General features: G+C 29.4%; 1 protein-coding gene across 1 annotated transcript in view; it reads left to right on the top strand.

Annotated features, from left to right (window-relative positions):
• The first annotated feature begins 3,168 nt into the window (after nt 1–3,168).
• The window catches only part of LOC142329351 (ADP,ATP carrier protein 1-like), a 29,086-nt gene continuing 11,926 nt past the window's right edge, over nt 3,169–20,328 (top strand). The window contains exon 1 of the mRNA XM_075373851.1: nt 3,169–3,395. Coding sequence (XP_075229966.1) covers nt 3,236–3,395 — 160 coding nt within the window. The 5' untranslated portion in view covers nt 3,169–3,235. The remainder of the gene's footprint in view (nt 3,396–20,328) is intronic.

The raw sequence follows: 20,328 nt of genomic DNA, 5'->3' as shown, positions 1-20,328 counted from the left end.
AGTGTGAGTGCAGGTTACTTGCTTTAGATATTTATTAATGACTATACGAGTAAAACAGTAACATTTAAAATAAAAAAAATAAAATGGAACTTTACTTTTGAGACAAGATGTATAGTTGCCCCAGCGAATCTACATGCTTTTGATGTCACATGCTGACATCTTATTACATTATTCTTTTCAAAAACATTATTTTTGCGTGTAGTTATTATTTTTATTTCATTTTTCGACTTACAAGCAATACAGGCACCCAAAAAATACATTTATGTTGTGTGTTCAATTCTTTCCACTTGAGTTGATTACATGTATAAAAATGCTTAATGACTCAATCTTGTAAACAATAACAATTCCTCAACCAATGTTTAATGCTCTGATTGGTATTATGTACAGGCCTACAAAAATTATAGATTATATTTAGATCTGTCATTCATAGTACACAATTTATGTATAAAGAAATAAACTTTAGTTCAGTTTATATCATGTTCAATGAAGGTATTTGGGTAGTGTTCTTGTGTGGTCATATTATTTTATAATTACTCATTGTTTTTCACAAATTTTTTGTAATATATTATTTTTTGTTTTATTTTTGTTTATGTTGTTATTAGTATGGTTTTTTATTGCAGAATTTAAATTCGTAGTTAAGAAAAAACTTAGGAGTCAAGCACATGAAATTATCAGTAATGTTTATGATTTTATGAAAAAAGGAAGCTCTACAAGTAGGTAAATTAACTTACGACAAGCATATAACTGGCATTCAAAAATGTGAAGAAAGAACTGCTGCTGCTGCTTATGGGATATCAAGAACACAGGTTCAAAAACTCAGAAGAGTAAAAAAAACATGATTCGTCAATCAACATCCCAATTGTGTTCTTTCAGTATGCTGAAAAAGTACCTGTAACAGACGTTTAAATAATAAAGCGCCAAATTCTAACTCCAAAAGAAAAGATATGTCCTATTGGCTGGAGAAAACCCATATTCTGTAATTAAAAAATGCTGAAACCACACTTATGTGAATTAGTAAAGTTACATAAAACTAAAGTACAAAAATATAACTTGGATGAACTTTTGAAAAAAACTGAAAATTGTGCTCGTAGACTCTCACTTTTCCATTCTTATTTGAATCCAATCGAGATGGAATGGTCAGCAGTAAAAAGACATGCAACGAGTCATAACACAACATTTTTTTTTTAGAAATGTTGAAAAATAACTATGGAGATAATTAATTCCATGAATGAAGTTGACTGGAAACCCTATTGTGGTAAAGTAAACAAATATTGAAAAAGAGTATGAAAAACTGGAACCACTAATAGATAAAATGACAGAACGTTATATTATATGTGTAGACTCTGATAGTGAAAGTGACAATGATTCATTTAGCAAGGGTAGTGAACTTACTAAAGTTTGAATTAGATACATGAAGATTCAAGAAAGCTTTTATTTATTATTGAAAATTAATAATTTACTACAAATAAAGGTTACAAAAGAATTAATTACATATTGTTTATGGTTAGTAAGTGCAAATATGATAATTATTACCGTATTCCCGCATATAATATGATAATAAGTAATACTTTGATTTGATATGCGGAGTTGTTGTTTTCAGGCCAAGTAGTAATAGCAGTCTGCTCGTGACGTCACAAGCTCATACATTGGCTGGACCTATTTTGTAATATTATGTTATCTGCAATCTGAATATCCACATAAACATTTTTTATAGCAATGTTTTAAATATGGAGTGTTGGGATGAGGTAGTTAAAAAGTAATAAAAATGTTTGCCAATTAGGGTGAAAAATTAGATAAAAATTAAAATCGTTGGTTTGAATCAAGAAATAAATTATCAATAATGATCAGCTACAACAGTAGGTTAAAAATTAATTTGGTGGTGTTAAATTAATTTTTTTTATATCTAAATCTTTTATTTCCCGCCTACAACTGCAAAGAACGTAAAAAATCTACAAATAATTCTTATAATATACATAAACTAATCATGCAAACAACGCATGCATGGTTTTTATTTGTTGTATTAAAATTTTTTTCATTATTATGTTAATGCGTCTTTACCCCAAATGTAATAATGATATAATCGAAATTGTATATTCGACATATTGTTTCACTTCGTATTGTAATTTTACAGTCTCGAGCAGAGAAATAAGATAAGAAATCCCATGCTTAATCTTTATCGAAAACCTGCTTATACATATATAATATATCACTTATCTCTATATAACTGGATAGAGGATCTTTATGACGTAAAATATAATTAAGCGTTCAATATTGAAGAATACTGCAGCATCGCAGAATGAGTGGCTAGAAACTAAATAAAACCATTTTACGCTTGCGCCACTATAGTCGTGATGGTAGGAATGTTTAGTTTACTTAAATTAGATATTAAAAGAACAGTCATTTCGCAACACAAGTAGAAATTAATGGACAGTTGTAGGAGATTTGCATGGAGATAAGTGTTCAAAATACAAAATCAGAACACTTTTACTGTCTCGGTTTAAAACGTGGTTTTATCCCTACTCTTACCTCTGCTCATGCGCCATTTCATTTTATTTAGTTTTAAGCACTCATTTGATGACGCTAGTTTTTACCTATTCCAATACATGTATTTCTCTGTCCAGTTACATATAGTGATCAGATATCAACATGTATATAATAAAACATGTATATATATATATATATATATATTTTCACAGCCAAAATTTTATATACAACTTATTGTATATGATTCTTATTTTTAATGTTAATTATACGATAGCAAGCGTCGGTTATGTTTAGTTAGATTATGTTGATTCTGTGTATAAACGAATCATATGTATATCAACATATGTTATATTTTGTGTAAATGTAAGTTTTTATTCAACAAAAATATTTTATCAATTTTATCTCTGTTTCTATAACATATTTTCAATTAATCATTCAAAAAACAAGCTACTTTACAAGTATTATTTAAAAAAAAAAAAAATTAAAATTTGCAGTCTGATTCAGACGTAAAGAAAATAAATACTCCCTTAATGCCTATTATTAGACATATTATATCTATTATTTCATTTAATTCCGTAGTATACGATATCAAATAGGCACTAAATCTGACGTCACTTCGTTATTGATTCTTATTCCTATTGGGTGAAAAAGAGTGACGTTACATTCTCGTTTCTCGTCGTCCAGCAGTGTATTCTACCGGAATTTCTCTCTCTCATTTACCGCACCTGCTCGTGGAGTGTATAAGTTCGCAATGGCTACTGCAGATCCGTATTCGTTCCTTAAGGACTTTTTGGCCGGTGGAATATCAGCAGCTGTTTCAAAAACAGTAGTTGCTCCTATTGAGAGAGTAAAGTTGCTATTGCAGGTGCAACATGTCTCCAAACAGATAGCAGTCGAAAAACAGTATAAAGGTAAGTGGGAGGAAGCCATTTTTTTTTCTTTTTATTAAATCATCCTTCAAATTGTTACTACTAAGTTTTAGGCGTTGCCGGTGTTGATGTTGTTATGATTTTAGTATTTCTATTAAGTTAGTAGAAAAAAATTGACTGGAAGAAGTCGTTTTATTCCTATTTTAATTAAATTACTTTTATCTTCATTATCAACGCGTTTGATGTGTGCACATTGTGCCGAACCCGGCTTCAATTTTATCGAATCGTAAAAGTTGTACTGGTTTGCCTTTTCAGCAGTTAACGAAGCATTGATTTTCTATTAAGAAAATCTTATAACAATGACAATTTTGGGTTGATATTCTATACTTTGATCACTTAGCGCGGTCTATGTGGGTGATAGTGGACTTAACGTGGATTTTTTTTGTTGAAATTGCTAGACCGAAATTGAATTTATTGGCCAAAACTTCATCAAGTTTAAACTAGTTTTTAACCTGATCTAAATGTAGGTCACGGCTAAAATTTTGTCACATGATGTCCAAGGACATTTGAAAGGCCTACTTCATGTAATTGATCGCTGAAAATGGCGCAGAAAAAGCTTCATTTACTTTCTTATCAAATTTGTTAATGTAGACTATTGCGTTTCTGTCGGGATTAAAGTTTTCAATTGTATTATTTTACTACAGTTTGTAAAATAAATTAATAGTTATTACCTCATATTAATACTAATTCTGTTAATCCTATAAAATATTTTATTATTTTAATTGAATGTATTAAATTATTGTTTTTGGCACATTAATAGTAGTAATACCACTTATGAATTGTTAATTTTAACTTGAAAATATAGTATTAATAGTTAAAATGTTGGGATAATGATATAATAATTAATTATTCAAAAAGCACTCATTACTAAATACTAAGCAAATCTCTGTAATAGGTATTTTTGCAGCTACTGCTAGGCCTATGTGTGGTGAAGTTTGAGGCAACCTATAACTAATGATGACTTTTATGTACTGGTCTAAAAAAAATTTATGGAAGCATAATTTTCCTTATTCCAAAAGAAAGTTTTTATTTTTTTAATGTAATATTTTATAGTTTTGAATTTTAACTCTGAATTTTCAGCCTAACCTCATTCATCTAGGTTGGATGAATAAGATTTATATAATCTAGAAAATTGATTTAAGTTTAAGCAGCAACAAAATTTTTTTTTATGGATGTATAAATTCAAATGTTTGATTTGATTTTAGGCTTCCTATACAGTCTGTAAAATTTACAGCGGATGGATGATTTAAACTGCTTACACTGCAGACATCAAACTGATTGTATATAATTTATGATCTTAAATTTTAATGATTAATAAATATTAAAAATAAATGTACCAGTTCATACAAATTAAAAATATGCGTTTTCCTAATTCTATACCACTCTGATATTGATCATATAATTTTGAGAGATTTGTATTTCCATTCTAACTAAATATTGAGAGTTCATCAGGTTTATGAAATATTAGCAAATATTAGTCTAGATATTTGATGTAGAAAAAAAAGAATTGTATGAAGTAATGCTGTATTTTCCTTTCTTAAGCATGAAAACTAAGATTGTGTGAAAAACTCATGTGGAAAAATAGACTGATATAATTAAAAGGTTTTAAAGGTGTATTTTGTTATGTATGTAATGCATGTTCTGTTATTTATGTAAATAAAGTTATGCAAAGTATAATTTATCTTGATCATTGAAATATTAACAAACTAATTTATTTTTAATAATTTGTTAAATATGGAATTAAAAATAATTAAAAAAATAAATATATTTTGATTTATTTAATAAATCGTTATTAAATAATGAGAAAAGATTAATTTAAATTAAACTTATAGTGAATCAATATTAGTTACAAAATATTTGGAAATTGTTAGTGGAAAAAAATAAAAATAAAAATTCCTGTAGTTTAATAATTTAATAAATAACAGTTTCATAAGGTAATTAAACATTTAACTGATACTGTACTGATTTAAAAAACTTTATTAATGTTTGTGAAATCTTAAGTCTTAATGGACATATGAAATTATGTCTAAGGAACCTATTGTTTATTACGTAATAAAACAATTTACTCCTTCAAAACATTAATTAATCAAAATTCTTTAGTAAACGTCTAAATGCTTTTATTTATTTACTTTATTGTACTATACCTTTTGAATTCGAAAGTACCTTTTTTTGTGCAAAATTAATTGTTTTATAAATACGGGAATGTTTTAATTATAATGTAATAAAAAAGTGGATTAGAATCAGTGGGAGTGATACCAGTCTACATGGCCATAAAGCTGTATGATGTTTTTTTTGTGATTTATGGAATTACCTAATCATTTAAAATTTGGTATTTGGGTTGTACAATTCTGGGTTAGTATTTTGTTTAGACAAAATATTTTTTTTTTTCATAGCTTATTCATAATTGTAATGAAGGAAGTTGTGTATCCCTAGCATCTGTTTTTTTCTTTAAAGTTATTTCATTTCATCATTCGTCCTTGCATATTTTTTTAAACATTGTTTGTCAAGTTATATACTTCAATAAAAAATTGAATTTGTAAATATTGTTTTTACAACTTGTAAAAAAAAGTGCAATGTATATTAGTAATGATAAACATTAATTAATGTGGAATGTGTAAAAGATGCTGAAATCCTCATAAGAATTCTGTGTTTATTGCAATTGCCTGTTGTGAAAATGATTTAACAGTGTTATTAAATATGTAGGCTTTTTCTTTTTTTATAAAACTGATATAACAGTAGCAATGTGTTTATTCATAAGATAGTAAGTAGTAAATCATACTTGCTACTGTGCTTTTATAATTAACTATTGTACTTAACCCAACCAGCAGCAAATTTGTAGGAATCTTAAGTGTATACTTTTTTATATTTTGAAAATTGTTGGGAAGGAATAACTTTGGAAGGTTATATCATCCATGAAACCAATGTAGTACTATGGTAGAATCTCTGTATAAATGTATTTCATTAAACTGTATGTTTAAGGCTTTAATTACTTTAATAATAAAGACTAAGTAGTGTAAACCACCACAAAGTTCAAGTCTTGGAAGTGTAATTTGTTTTTAAGAGTGCCAATTTTGACTTTGGAACAAAGTATATAGAAGAAATCGTATTATTGGTATTATTAATAAATAAAACAGCTTAGCCCTTTATGGAGGCATCAGAGTATTCATGTATTAGAATAGAATTAATTCTACTATCAATATTGTTTTGATGGATTCAATCAAATGCAACTGGTTATATAAATTGAGCCATTGTGTTAGTAACATATTGGGTAATTGCCACAATGAGTCCTAAAGGATCAAATTCACTTGCTGCGATGGACAGAATATTTCTTTTAGTGAGTTTTTTAGAATCATTAGCTTGAGTAGTTGGAAAAGTAGCTTATCTGAGAAATTCCTTATTCCATAGAACTCCTAAAGTAGGTTCTGTTTTGATTTAAAGGAATGGAAGCATTGTGTTGAGAAGTAGAAATGATGCTATTATTGGAAAACCATATTTTAATAATTTAGAAATATCAATTTTTAACTGAATAACTTCATCAGAGTTGTCTGAATCAAGTTATGAGATCAACATAAAAAATCATTTTGAATGGTTGTAACATGCAAGTGTAAAGTCAATTTCATTTGCAATTTGAATTAAACACAGTTTGGCCAAATATGGTGCACTAGTGCTCCTCCCATACGTTATCATACATAATGCGTAGTAGTTTATCTCCTGTTCTGGAGAATCATGCCAAAGTAGACTGTGTAAATTGGAATGATTAAATTTGATGTTTTAAAGACTGGATGATAAGGTAAATAACAGACATTTGATTTGTTAACAAATCATTGGAATTAACGACGTGATCTAAATATTCTTGAATGAAAGCGGTAGTCCTTGTTAAGTTTGGCATAGTTAATTTGTTTTCTTTCTAATGATAATCTGTTTAGTATTAACAAAAGAATCCCCTAATTGAATGTTATATTTGCATGGTAACGACACAACAAATTTGTCCTGATTGTTTTTAGTAGTATTGGTTTGAAAATGTTCTTCACATTTGGAACTCTTATTAATTTTTGTATCAATGGTAATCTATTCTGTTTTCCAGAATTATGTTTGATAGATTTTTATGATCATTATGATTAAGAAAGGATGATGCTACAGTGTTATTGCCCTTGTTATTAATTGGAATTCAACTGCTAATTATGTATCCCAATTTAGTCCCTTTAGTAAGAGGATATCTAAAATTTTGAATATATGTCCCTGGGAGGATATGACTGTAATAATATTGAGCTCCTATCAGGATGTCAATGTTATTTGGTACATTGAAACTGGCATCAAGATAATTTTTGTTTGTTATTGGGAGATCTTTAATGACAGCTAAAGCTTCATTCTTCAAAGAACATAGTGTAATTTTTGAATGTTAGTTTAATCATCTCTATTATGTATTAAATCGATAAATATATTAAAATAATGCTGCCATTCTAACACATTACCTTTAAATTTGGGTATATTTATAGGTTGTAATTGAGTATATTGTATTTGGATTAATTTCCATATTAGATGATTTTTTATTATCATTTATTAAATATTGTAATTTTGTAATACATTCTGTAATTTAAGTTTTGTTTTGTTTCATCTGATGATAAATCATCAAATTAAATTTCAATTTTTGATTGAATGATGTGTTATTTATTATCCATATTTTAAATCAAAAAGATTCCTTAACTTAATTTGTAAGTCAGTTCTATCATCTTGCAAGGGATTAAATTTCAGTAAAGTTGCAAATTCTCATAAAGGCCTTTACTGACTCTCTTTGTCTAACTTAATTGTTCCAATTCTATAATAATATTAAATTAACAATGTGAATTAATAAGAGTTAATTAAATGTGAGATGAATCAAATGGTATTACATAAATGATGAAACAATGTAAGTTAAATATAAAATTTAAGTATATTACGATAATGTTGTAGTAATATTTGTTGCAAACCCTGGTACTGTGAAGTTTGTTGTTGAAAATTCTTGAAAAATTATAACTATGGTTCTGGAAGACCAAATGATAATTCTTGAAATTGTAGATTATGATTTTAGATTCCAAATGATGATTCTCAAGTTGTATGTATTATCTACTGTCTGAGGACCAATAAAAATGTGTGTTGAAAATGGTGCTGTTTCTGTAAACAAATTAAGTCCTTATGTACTTGTGATTATAATTTTTGTTATAAATTATATATATCATTCATATGTATAACATTAAAACTTGTGAAACTTTGTGTAAATTTATTATATTAATATACTGATATATATTATATTAAGAGGACTGCTCTGACGATAGAGCATGACCTACTTGTATAGTAGTAGGAAGCCGCTGAAAGTAGTAGTAGGAGCTGACTGAATCCAAAGAAGCTGTATGGAGCTGCTGAATTATCAGGAGCCGAGTGCATCTGAAAGGAGCTGTGTGAAATGTAAAGAGCAGAGTGCATCTGTTAGGAGCCGTGTGAATCCAACCAAAGCTGAAGATTTTTAATTTTAAAAGTACTAATTTAAATGAAAATTGTTTCTTGTTAATAGTGAATTTTAAATATCATAAATATTAATTATTGGGAAAATTGAAAATTTTCTTTAGAAAAAAAAATGTTTACTGTACCATTTCTTAAATTTTTGTCAGATTAAATGGTTTACAGTTAAATTGCTAGATGAAAATAGTAAACCTCAATGTAGCAGTTTGATGAATTTCTCATTCATGTAGACCTACTGTATCTGATACAAGGTTAGCAAGCATCATTGCATTTTGTCTGTTTTCCTGGATGCAAAACAGTTGTTACCACAATCCATGTTCCTGCATATTTTTCCTGAATAGAGTTAGTGGACATCTTTAGAAATTGATAGCTAGTTTTAGAGGGTTTTTTTTTAATGTAATCTAACTTAAACAATTTAAGTTCAGTTATTAACTATTTATAAACTTTATTTCAGTTCGTTGTTGTGAGCTGTTAATATATTTCATTTCACTTGGAATTTTTTATATAGTTAAGTTTGACACTCACATATTAAGGGTCAGCTCAAATTGCTGTTTAATATTTAGGTTAGGTTTAGATAGTAAATCACTAAGTGGTCACCTTGTCCTATTATTCATGATCATTTTCTCTAGTAAAATACCCATGGGGATTCTGTCCTTTCTGAATTTAAGGTTTGGTAACTTCTGATTACTGCAACCTGGTTATTTTGTTCGACTGAGGGTGGTCAACAGCTCTGCTTAAACATTCCGCAGTAGCTTTATAAGTTCAGCGTGAGACTTAGATTATTATTGAATGAATTTGGAGTCTTATAATAATTTCTAATCAAACTCAGTTCAATTTAAAGATTTTGCTGTCATGCATAGACCATAGCACAAAATGTTATGCAGTTAGTCTGAAGCAGCCATTTTTCAATTTGTCATGTTCTTTTAAAACTTTAACCAAATTAAAGTGGTTATATAGTTATTAAATCATGAAAAATAAAATGAACTGTGGTCATAGCAGGCAGTATTGTTCAAGGGTTGTTCAATAATTAGTGTGTAAAAAATTATATGAATAAATGATTATTTTCTAAGAATAAAAAAGATGATTTATTTGATGACAATGAAACTTAACACTACTTTTCAACATAATGACCAGTTCTTCTAATGACATTTCAGCACTTGTCCTAACTTTCTGCAAGCTTTCTTATTCCAGTATAAAGTATTTCAGCTTTGTGTATGAGCCATTCTTCCAACTCATTTTTGCAGAACTTTATATTACAAAAAGTCTGGAAAGGACCAAACAAAATTCTGATTGTACAAGCTCAGGACTGTAAGGTGGATTTTGCAGTACCTCCCAACTCAAGTTTTCTTCTATCCTTGAGTTGTATGGGTTGGGCAGTATCATTCTGAAGAATTAAGCCCTTCGTGAGAAAACCAGGAAGTTTCCTTTTTATTGCGGTTTTAACTATTTCTAGCATGTTATAGTGTACTTGTTGCTATTGATTGCACTTGGTTATTTCAAATAATCACAATATATATAGGCCTTTATAGTCCCAAAACACTATTAGCTTCACTTTACTGACTGATGCATAGGTTTTGAATTTTTTCCTGGAGGGTGAAATCAGATGTTTCCATCATACACTTTGACATAGGATTCTAGCTCAAAATATTAAGTTCCATACAAATGTAAAGTCCATTGTCTGTGATTTTGTCTACTATCTGAACACACATCGAATTCAGCTTAACATGGATGATTTTAGGATTTTTCAAGTTCTTCTGAATCTGTAATTGCAAATAAAGTCATTAATGTGATTTTTGTTAAGTGTCAGTAAAAAACCTACACCACTCTATCTGGTGTAGGTTTTGCAAGTGAATTTTGGCCAGTTTTACTCCAGAAAATAAAAATCTTATAGCACACGATAATGTAAAAAGAGATTATAGTAATAGAGATTTATTTCATTAAAGGCCTATTATTTCTTATGTCAAGTGTGCCAACTTGAGCCACGAGATGATTTCAGTTTATTCTATTAAATAGTTAACTATTTTTTGCAACTATTACATGTTGCAGGTATGTTATTTATCTTTTGTTAATCTTTTCTTTTGTAAACATTAAAAAGATTTTCACCATAATAACAGCTCTTCAGTGATAAACTGCTTGCTAATTTCATCTAATGTACTTTTTGAAAAAATATATTTTTAGAAAACTACATTGAGATGTTGTTCTTTGTAGTATGTATTTCAGCTTTAGAAACTTACATATGTTAAGTTTAAATGTTTTTAATGCAAGAAGTATAAAAATGGTTAGTTGTAATAAACATCTTATGATAATTATACTTATTGGTACTATATTGGCTGAGTTGTAGGTTACAGTTAGTTAGGTTCAAGGACTAAATTTCTTCTGTTAGCTAGCCATCTCATATGCTATTCCGCATAAATTATAATTACATCCATTTTTTTAATTTTTAAGCTAAGGCAGTTTAATTATGTGATAATTTTATTTTATAAATTTTCATATAAGTATTTTTGATCAACAAATATTGTTGATTAATTTAGGTTTATATTTTGTGTTGGTGATTATTTTTATAATTATTTTAATAATAAAATATGATAATGTTAAAAGTGTTTTCTTAATAGATAATTAATTTAAAAAAGTGACTTTGATATGTAGTATTATTCTGCAGTTTAAGTAGGACTCTGCTTTAAATTTTTGGGTTTGGCATATTTCATGTTTTACCCTTTGGTTATGAAAACATCTTGGCTGTAGCTGATTTTAGAATGATTGCATTACTAAAGGGACAAAAAATGTCCTAATGTGTAACATATGTCTCTTGTTATTACAATTTGCATGTGCACACATACGTTTGGTTCTTTTTTCATTAATTCACTACCATCCTAAAAATTTTATCACTATATTATCTCATATTGTACTTATATAATCAACTAGATTAATTAGTTGTTAGGTTAAGTAATTGTAACTTAGCAATCCGATGTACTGATCTTCGTATGATATTAACATAACCTGATGCATGCTTCACTCGCTAGATAATTAGAGAGGTTACATATACAAATTATATACAGCTTAATAACAAAAGTGATTTTTAAACCAAATACAAAATGGTTATTGAATTAATAAATAGCCATGTGTAAAGTTGTAAGTGAATTGATGGAAAATAACTAGTTAATCTTTTATACAAAATTTATCTTGTACCATTCCATCGATCTGTGTGACAGTGTTAAAAGTGCCTCTGTCTTTCATCCATTGAGTTGTTGTGGGTTTGAATCTCAATCAGGCAAGGGCCCATGCCTGATCGATGTTAGGTTTATAGATTAAATAAAAGTTATATAAAATTTATAAAACTAACTTCTCTGTAAACCTATATATATTCAAATAAAACATTCATAAAAAACATTGTCTATTACATATGATGTACATTACCAATATGTGCAAACCACCATGGGAACAGTATTGCACAATTATTTTGTCTGACATAAGAGATAAATAAAGCCCCTTTACCTATTTGTAATGATAGACACTTTCCTGTCCCACAGGAAAGTGACTCATGTGAAATAAAAGATGTTGTTTATTTTTAGTTTATATTTTTTTAAATTCAGAATAGGCTCCTTGCGAATCAGTACAAAACTGGAAGTGTTGAATTGGATTGCAGGCAATTGTGAAATTGCCTGCAGTACCATTGTCATAGCCCTCTAGATATCTGAAATCGTGCCGAAACTATGAAAACACTAGGAACTACTGAAAACACCATGTTTCATCCCCTGTTACAATGTAAGACATGAAGTCTGTCTCCCTAGCAGCCGATTTTTTTTTCATGTCTGTGCAATCTTCCGCTCTGAAATCTTTTTGATTGTCAATGTGTGACTGGCACAAAGCGATAACAGATCTACTATCATGAAACCTTGCATACCAGATAAACACGTTTTTACAACAGTTGATCTTATTTTAAAAGTGTCAGTGCTACTTTTAAAAACAAAACTTAATGTTTGCACATTCCTCCTTTCATGACCGAAGTTCAAAACATACTGTTAAGGTTTTGGTTATTTCAAGCAGTCTGTGATGCCATTACTGTTAAATTTAAAACTGAAGATAGTCTGAATACCACGCTAGCTAATTCATGCATCTGTTCACAGGTCGCATTGGTAATTAGGCAATCATAAATCAGTCACCTTTCCTGTGGGATGGACTGTTTATGTTTATACTAATACTGTTGTCACTTTTATTTAAGTGATGTATAAGACTATCATTCTGAATGAATTGTACATTACTGTTAATGTGGTGCTCTTCACATATTGAAAATTAATGTAATCATATATAGCATTCATGTTTATATTTATGAAATTTTATTTTACTTATTAATGTGGCAAAATCTATTTGGTATAATGTTGGACCAATGCTATTTATTTATTATATATTTTGTTGGTAGGGGAACTGGTTAGTTAGTACCTTACTAACACAAAAAATTACAAGAAGCTAATTTTTTTGATCCTTGAAAAAATTCATCAAAACTGCATTATGAGTAGTTCCACAGAATCTATATTCTCTGAAACATAGTATAATAAAAATTTTCATGGAGGAAAGTGGAGTAGGAATTTATTTTAAAATAACTTAAGACGTACATTTTAAATCTTATTTTTGATAAGATAAACATATTTGTGTAAAATAACATTTGCTATTTAACGCTTATGATTATTAATCTTAATAATTTAGAGGCCAGGAAACTGAAATTTTAAGGCTAAAGGTTATCCAAGCTGTTTAAAGAAACAATTATGTCTTTAAATTTTATCAATATTTATATACATATTTTATATTTTAAAATATTCTTAACTGAATTGCTTTAGTTCTTCTGTTTTTATAATTGAAAAAAAATCTGATGTGGACTCTACACTACTTTCTTGTACGCCTATTAAATTACATACACATGTTTTTACTTCAATGTACAAATGAAGTAATGTATGGCAAAAAATTTTGGTTTTCAGATTTCAACGGAAATATCCATTTTGACTATTACCTGCTTGATGTCTGTACACATATATGTATCTCAAATAACTCAAAAACGGTTAGCTGTAGGATGTTGAAATTTTGGATTTAGGACTGCTGTAACATTATTTGTACACCTTTTGATTGCAATCGACTAAACCAAAAGTTTCCAAAAAATTTGTGGAATTTTGATGGACTTCTAACTGCAGTAATAAGCCCTCATTGAGAGTTTTTCAATGAATATCATAAGTATTACTTATTTTCATTGGTTCCAGAGTTATAGCCACATAAAATTTCAATTAATGAAATATTTGGATCTTACAAGCACATGTCAAAGGGGAATCAGACTGTCCTTTTTTTTTTTTTAATTTAAATATATTGATTTATGATTGTAAAAATATATTTATAATAAATAATTATTGAATAACAATAAAAAAATATGAAAAACTAGTCAAAATGAATTCATTGATTGTAAAAATTGATATTTCCATTGAAATTTGAAAACCAAAATTTTTTGCCATCGCAATACTTTCTTTACTTTGTACAAGTAAGTAAGTTGTATTGAGAAGTTATTTTTTCAATACAAATGTTTACAAGATTGTTAGATTTGTCAAGCTAATTGTGTGGCTTATATATAATACCAACTGGTATTCTGAAGTTCTGCTTAGACTTTCAGTTTGGTCAAAAATCTCATGATTAAATCAGTAATATAAAAAATCAAGTATTTTTAACCCCTCTTCGAATTAATAAAAATGTTAATTATCAGTCAAATAGTTAAAAGCACTTCTTAACTGAAGAGTGTCACTACTTCTTTAGCAGTATTTTATTTAATAATTATTCATAATTTGAAAATTTAACATAAAATAGTAAGTCAATTGTGTAATTCATGTCATCTGAAGTGATAGCTTCTCTGACCACAGTTTGAATTGAATTTATTTGATATGATGATTGTTTTATATTTGGTTCCTTAGCAATTTGATTCTAAGTTGTTCAAAAATTAAGGCTGCTGGTGAAAATAAGTGATATGAAGACAGTACCCCAATATTACATTATTGGGTATGGTTGCATTGCCAGTGAACAGACCTGTGCTAGTACAGACTATAAAAAAACTGATGATAGTCCAAGTTTTAAAACTTAGAATAGCATGGCATTTCTATTTTTGTAGATTCACATAAGTTTTTCTGCAAAATTAAAAAAAAAAATGATTAAAGTAGAATTTAAGTAGCTTGGAAAATGCAGTTAATGTAGTTCTGTAATATTCTTTTAATTAACATGCACAGGGTTTTTCTCCATTGCTGTGGTGCTGCCACAATCATGAATACCAAAGATCTTTTTTTTTATTTACTTATTTTCCTTGAGTAAGAGCATTCCGTTCATCATAACTAGACATGTTCACCAGATCCAAACTGGATACAAATTAACAATTTGTAATACAAATTTTATTCTATTTTAACTCTATCCCTATGTTATGCCCAATGTCAAACTATTAGGCAGCTAGCTGAATTACATCTGCACTGGTGTAGTCTGTGTGCTTGCAATGGAATCATATGCTTACTTGTATCTGGTGGATAATGATTAAAATTGAAAATGAAGTCTTTTTTCTTATTTGTTCATTAATAGCTCAAAGTATAACTATAGAATTAATACTTCAAGTGTCAAAATACTATAAAACTTATTCATTCGTGTTAGGCATTTTTTTTGCGTAAAGCTACTACAGAACTTAGTATGAAGGTAGATAGAGCAGAGAATAAAGGAGTGATTACATTATGGTTTTAAGTAGTTATCAAAAACTGCTTATTAAAGATTTTTATAATTATAGTTTAAAATAATTTTAAAACAACTATTTTTATATGAAATTATAAAAAATAATAAACTTTGCTTTAGTAATAGTATGCTTTAAGTAATAAATCAGTTTTGTAGTTTTTGTGCTTTCTGGTTTCATATTTGTTGATAGTTGTAAACTGTTGCTGTTCATCAGTTATTTATATGTAATCGGATAATATATATCTGGTTTAGTTTACTCAGGTTATTTACATATATTAATTTTTAAAACATTTTTATGATCTTAGTACATTTTTGAGAGATTTTTGGAAGTGATGAATGTTAAGACAAGAATGGTTACCAATACTATTAGAAATACTCCTCCCCATCCCTGCTGTGTTTATGGAATTGTTTTTTCATTGGACAATTACTGCCTGTTAGGGAGATGATAGTTAACCCACTGGGGATGGCGAACTCTTGCAAATCAGCTGATTTTGAAGTTACAGTTTTAAGTTCAAATCTTAGTAAAGGCAGTTACTTCTATATGAATTTCAGTACTATAGCATGTATACCAATCATGGCTGGGTGGTTGGGTTTGTCAACCGCACATCTCAGGAATGGTCAATCTGAAACTACAAGACATGTACTCAAATCATTTACATTCATTCATATCATCCTCTGAAGTGCTATACTTTACATTGGTTCGAGAGGCTAAACAGAAAAAAGAGAGGGTGATGGTAGTTGACCATGCAGGATTTACTTTTTGTTACTGAACGGTTGGATGTAAATGTCTACTGTTCACATTGTTATAAGTTTGTACCAATAATTGACATATTGCATTGCCATTGGCAGTTATAGCGATTTTCATAAAATGTTAGAGCAGTAATAAATATTCTAATTATGCTATGAGTTTCTAATTAAAAGTGATTGAATATGCAGAGAAATGCAGAAACAGAAGAGGTGGTCATATGTTCACTAGGATTTAACTTTTGCTACTGGAGGAATTGAAAACGGGCTTTTGCTCAACTATTGCATCGAGGAAAGCATTCAAAGTTCCATAGAATGGAAAATTTGTGCAACTTGAAATTGGACTATGTTAAAGAATTATGTAAGAATGTATGAATTGTTATATATAATTATGTATGTTTCACATGAATAATGCATTTCAAGGTACAAGAGTTGAAAGGCCTCAAAGCAACAGAGACTGAGCATGTTGCTTTATGGAAAAGAAAGGCTCATCACTGAGAAGATGAATCATAATTCTGTCAATGTATGTATATAACAAATTTTTATAAAGTCATTGATCTGTCAGAAAAAAAATTGTTTCTAATAAGGTAGTGCTTATTGGACAATCTATTTTCTTCTACATGCCAAGCAATATCACCATTTGTGAAAAAGGTTTTTTTTTTTAATTTAGTGTGAAAAAGTAAGGAGCATTGTGATGCTTTCAGTGATGGCGTATAGAACAGAGCTACCACCTTAAATAATTTTTAAGAGGAAAATCACCCCAAATAAAATTTACCAAAAGGAATTCATGTTTGTGTACAGCAAAAAGGTGGATGTAAATGTGGTTGTTAAACCACATGTGGTTGTAAAGTTGGGTGCGCACAGTTTGGAAGCTTTCTCTTGTCTGAGTTTTTGTGGTCATTTAGGGGATGATACAGAACTACTTAATGAGATGGTCAGATCTATTCCTGACAATCTTAAATCAGTGTTGCAACCTTTTTCAATCTATTTATAGACAAAAGAAAATTTCATGCAAAGTGGATGTCCTACAGTGGACACAGTTATGCCACTTGACAGATATGTGCTCCTGGACAGTGAATGTATGTGTCATGATTGATCATGACCCATTGTTGAGTTTTTGGAAACTGGAATTTCCTATGTGCTGGACAGCAGTGAGGATGATGCTTTGTGAAAAGATTGAGCAAATTGTGAGTGAAGAAATTGAATCTGTGGAGGACTATAGTTCTAAGGAAGAGAGAAATGATGCATAAGTTCGTTAATGTACTGCTGCAAGTTTTCAGTTATAAGATTTTTTCACAAATTTATCTTTATATTTACTAATATATACTTTAGTTCGTTAGACAAGTGCACACAAACTTTTAAATAAAGAATGTTGGGTCAGTAAAGTGCGCGAATTATGAGTAAATATGGTTTATATTAAATGTTAATTTTAATATCTGCATTACATTGAATAGGTTGTAGTAAAAGATTAAATTTCAAAATATTAATTTAATGTAGGTGCTATTTATATTATCTTTAAAAAGAAAATAAAAACAAATTGTTATAATAATATTGTATAACATTAATGGATTTAAATCTTGAATGATATAGAAATTGATAAAAGAGATAACTTTAGAGCATATCGTTTTAAACAAATACCCAGTTACATGATTTATAGTATGATTACATAATTAATTTCATTAAATTGTGTGACATTCTGATAAGAAAATAACAATTGCAATTTAATAGATTTTTATTTTTTCCCATATTCGCTTAACTGGTTTGTGTCATTTTTTTCTGTTATTTATCAATAATCTTGTTGTTTTAGCCATATCTTTCATTTAAAATCTTTCTATACAAGTAAATTGCCTGTCATTTAATTCAGTAACTAAATAAAATAAGTACTAATATAATAGTAGGTGCGACAATAAAGTAATGAGACTGATTGGAAAAAAAATGTTGCTTACCATTTTAGTCATGTTTAGTGTTGTCTCCTTTAAAGTAGTTCCCCTCTGATTGCACACACTTATTCCAGCGCTGATGCCATTGATGGTAACATTTCTGTAACTCATCTTCTGTAATATCCTCCAAGACTCTCGTTACAGCTTTTTGGACATCTTGTGTTGTTTGAAAATGGTGTCCCTTGACCGCCATTTTGACTCTTGGAAATAGAAAAATGTCGCACGAAGCGATATCTGGTGAATAAGGTGGCGGTGGTAGTACTGAAATTTGTTTTGAGGTTAAAAATTGCTGTACTGACAGAGCAGTATGGAATGGCGCATTATCGTGATGCAGAATCCAATTATCAGCAATGTTGGCACGGACACGAACAACTCGTTTACGAAGTCTTTCTAAAATTTCTTTGTAGAAATATTGGTTAACTGTTTGTCCAGGAAGCACCCACTCTTTATAAACAATTCCCTTGGAATCGAAGAAGCACACAAGCATGCATTTCACTTTTGACTTTGACATGCGAGCTTTTTTTGGTTTGGGTGATCCCTTTGAGCACCATTGCGAACTTTGGCGTTTTGTCTCTGGATTGTATTGAACAAACCAACCTTCATCACCGGTGATAACACGGCTCAACAAATCTGGATTGATTTCAGTTTGCTCTAACAGATCGGCTGCCACATTTTTCTGTGTTTCTCGCTGTTGTTGTGTGAGATTTTTGGGGACCATTTTTGCACAAATCTTTCTCATACAAAGATCTTCAGTTAATATTAGACGAACCGTTTCTCGATCGATGTTGAGTTCTTCTGCAATCATTTTCACGGATAATCTTCGATCAGATCATACTATTTCACACACCCTGGTCAAGTTGACATCTGTCCGTGAGGTTGATGGTCGTCCACTGCGGTCTTCATCTATAACATTCGTTCTGCGTTCACTAAAAATTTTATGCCACTGAAAAACTTGAGCTCTTGACATAACCTCCTCTGCAAATGCCTTCTGAAGCTTTCCATAAGTTGTCGCGTTTTCACCCAATTTAACGCAAAAAGAAATGGCATACTGTTGCCCAATATTTTGCGGTTTCATTTCTGTGACGTGAGACACAAACACATGTTCACTTATTACAGCACAACTCACGACAGTAGTTGCATCAATGTGCCGCTTGGACTAGAAGTAGCTTATAGACCAAGGTCAAAGATGGTGTGTACGCAAGCTGCAGGGTTGCCACATTTTGCAAAGAAAAATCAGTCTCATTACTTCATTGTCGCACCTCGTATATAGGTCATTTAATGTGGTAACAGAATCTATCAATTATTGTCTATATTATCATTGATGGGGGAGTTACCATAAGATATAGACAGATTGTGATTCTCAATAGAAATTACAAATCTAGAGTTAAGTTTAATTAAATTTCTGCAGTTAATAAAACTGATTTTCACTTTCTCTGTGATACCATTTCTTGAAATTTTTTTTTTGCATACATTACAGATCGTAAATACAATTTTTCCATAATTTTAAATAAATTGCGCTTAAAAAAAAAATTAAGGGAAATTATAGTTAAAAATCTTTCAAATTTATAATTTTGCATGGCCATATCTCTGTTAGAATGACTTTGCTGATGCTTTGCTTTTATAAATAGCCTTAGGCACATCCCGAAATGTCCAACAGTAATTGGCTTGCATGTTAATACTCCATTTCCCTTTATAGTGGTTTTCCATCATTGAAATGTATTTGTGGAAATGTTTCACAGTGTTCATCATTTACGTCTCAGAGGTTGTCAAGGAAAAATCCAGATGTGAGTGGAGGAAATGTATTTTCAAAGATGTAATTACATCCCTTAACTTTGTATGAAGTAAGAAGTTAGCAATATCATCTTTGACCAACTCTTATTTGAGGATGAACAAATACCTACTTCAATTTTTCCTTCACGTACATTCAGAAATTTCTACCTGATGTACAAAAATCCAGGACTGTCCTTTATTCTTTTATAAATTTTTTCATTAAGTCCTAG

Source organism: Lycorma delicatula, chromosome 8 (genome assembly GCF_047948215.1).
Source record: "Lycorma delicatula isolate Av1 chromosome 8, ASM4794821v1, whole genome shotgun sequence".
Classification (NCBI taxonomy): Eukaryota; Metazoa; Arthropoda; class Insecta; order Hemiptera; family Fulgoridae; genus Lycorma; species Lycorma delicatula.
The sequence above is the reverse complement of the archived record's forward strand: the minus strand, read 5'-3'. Positions and strand labels throughout refer to the sequence as shown.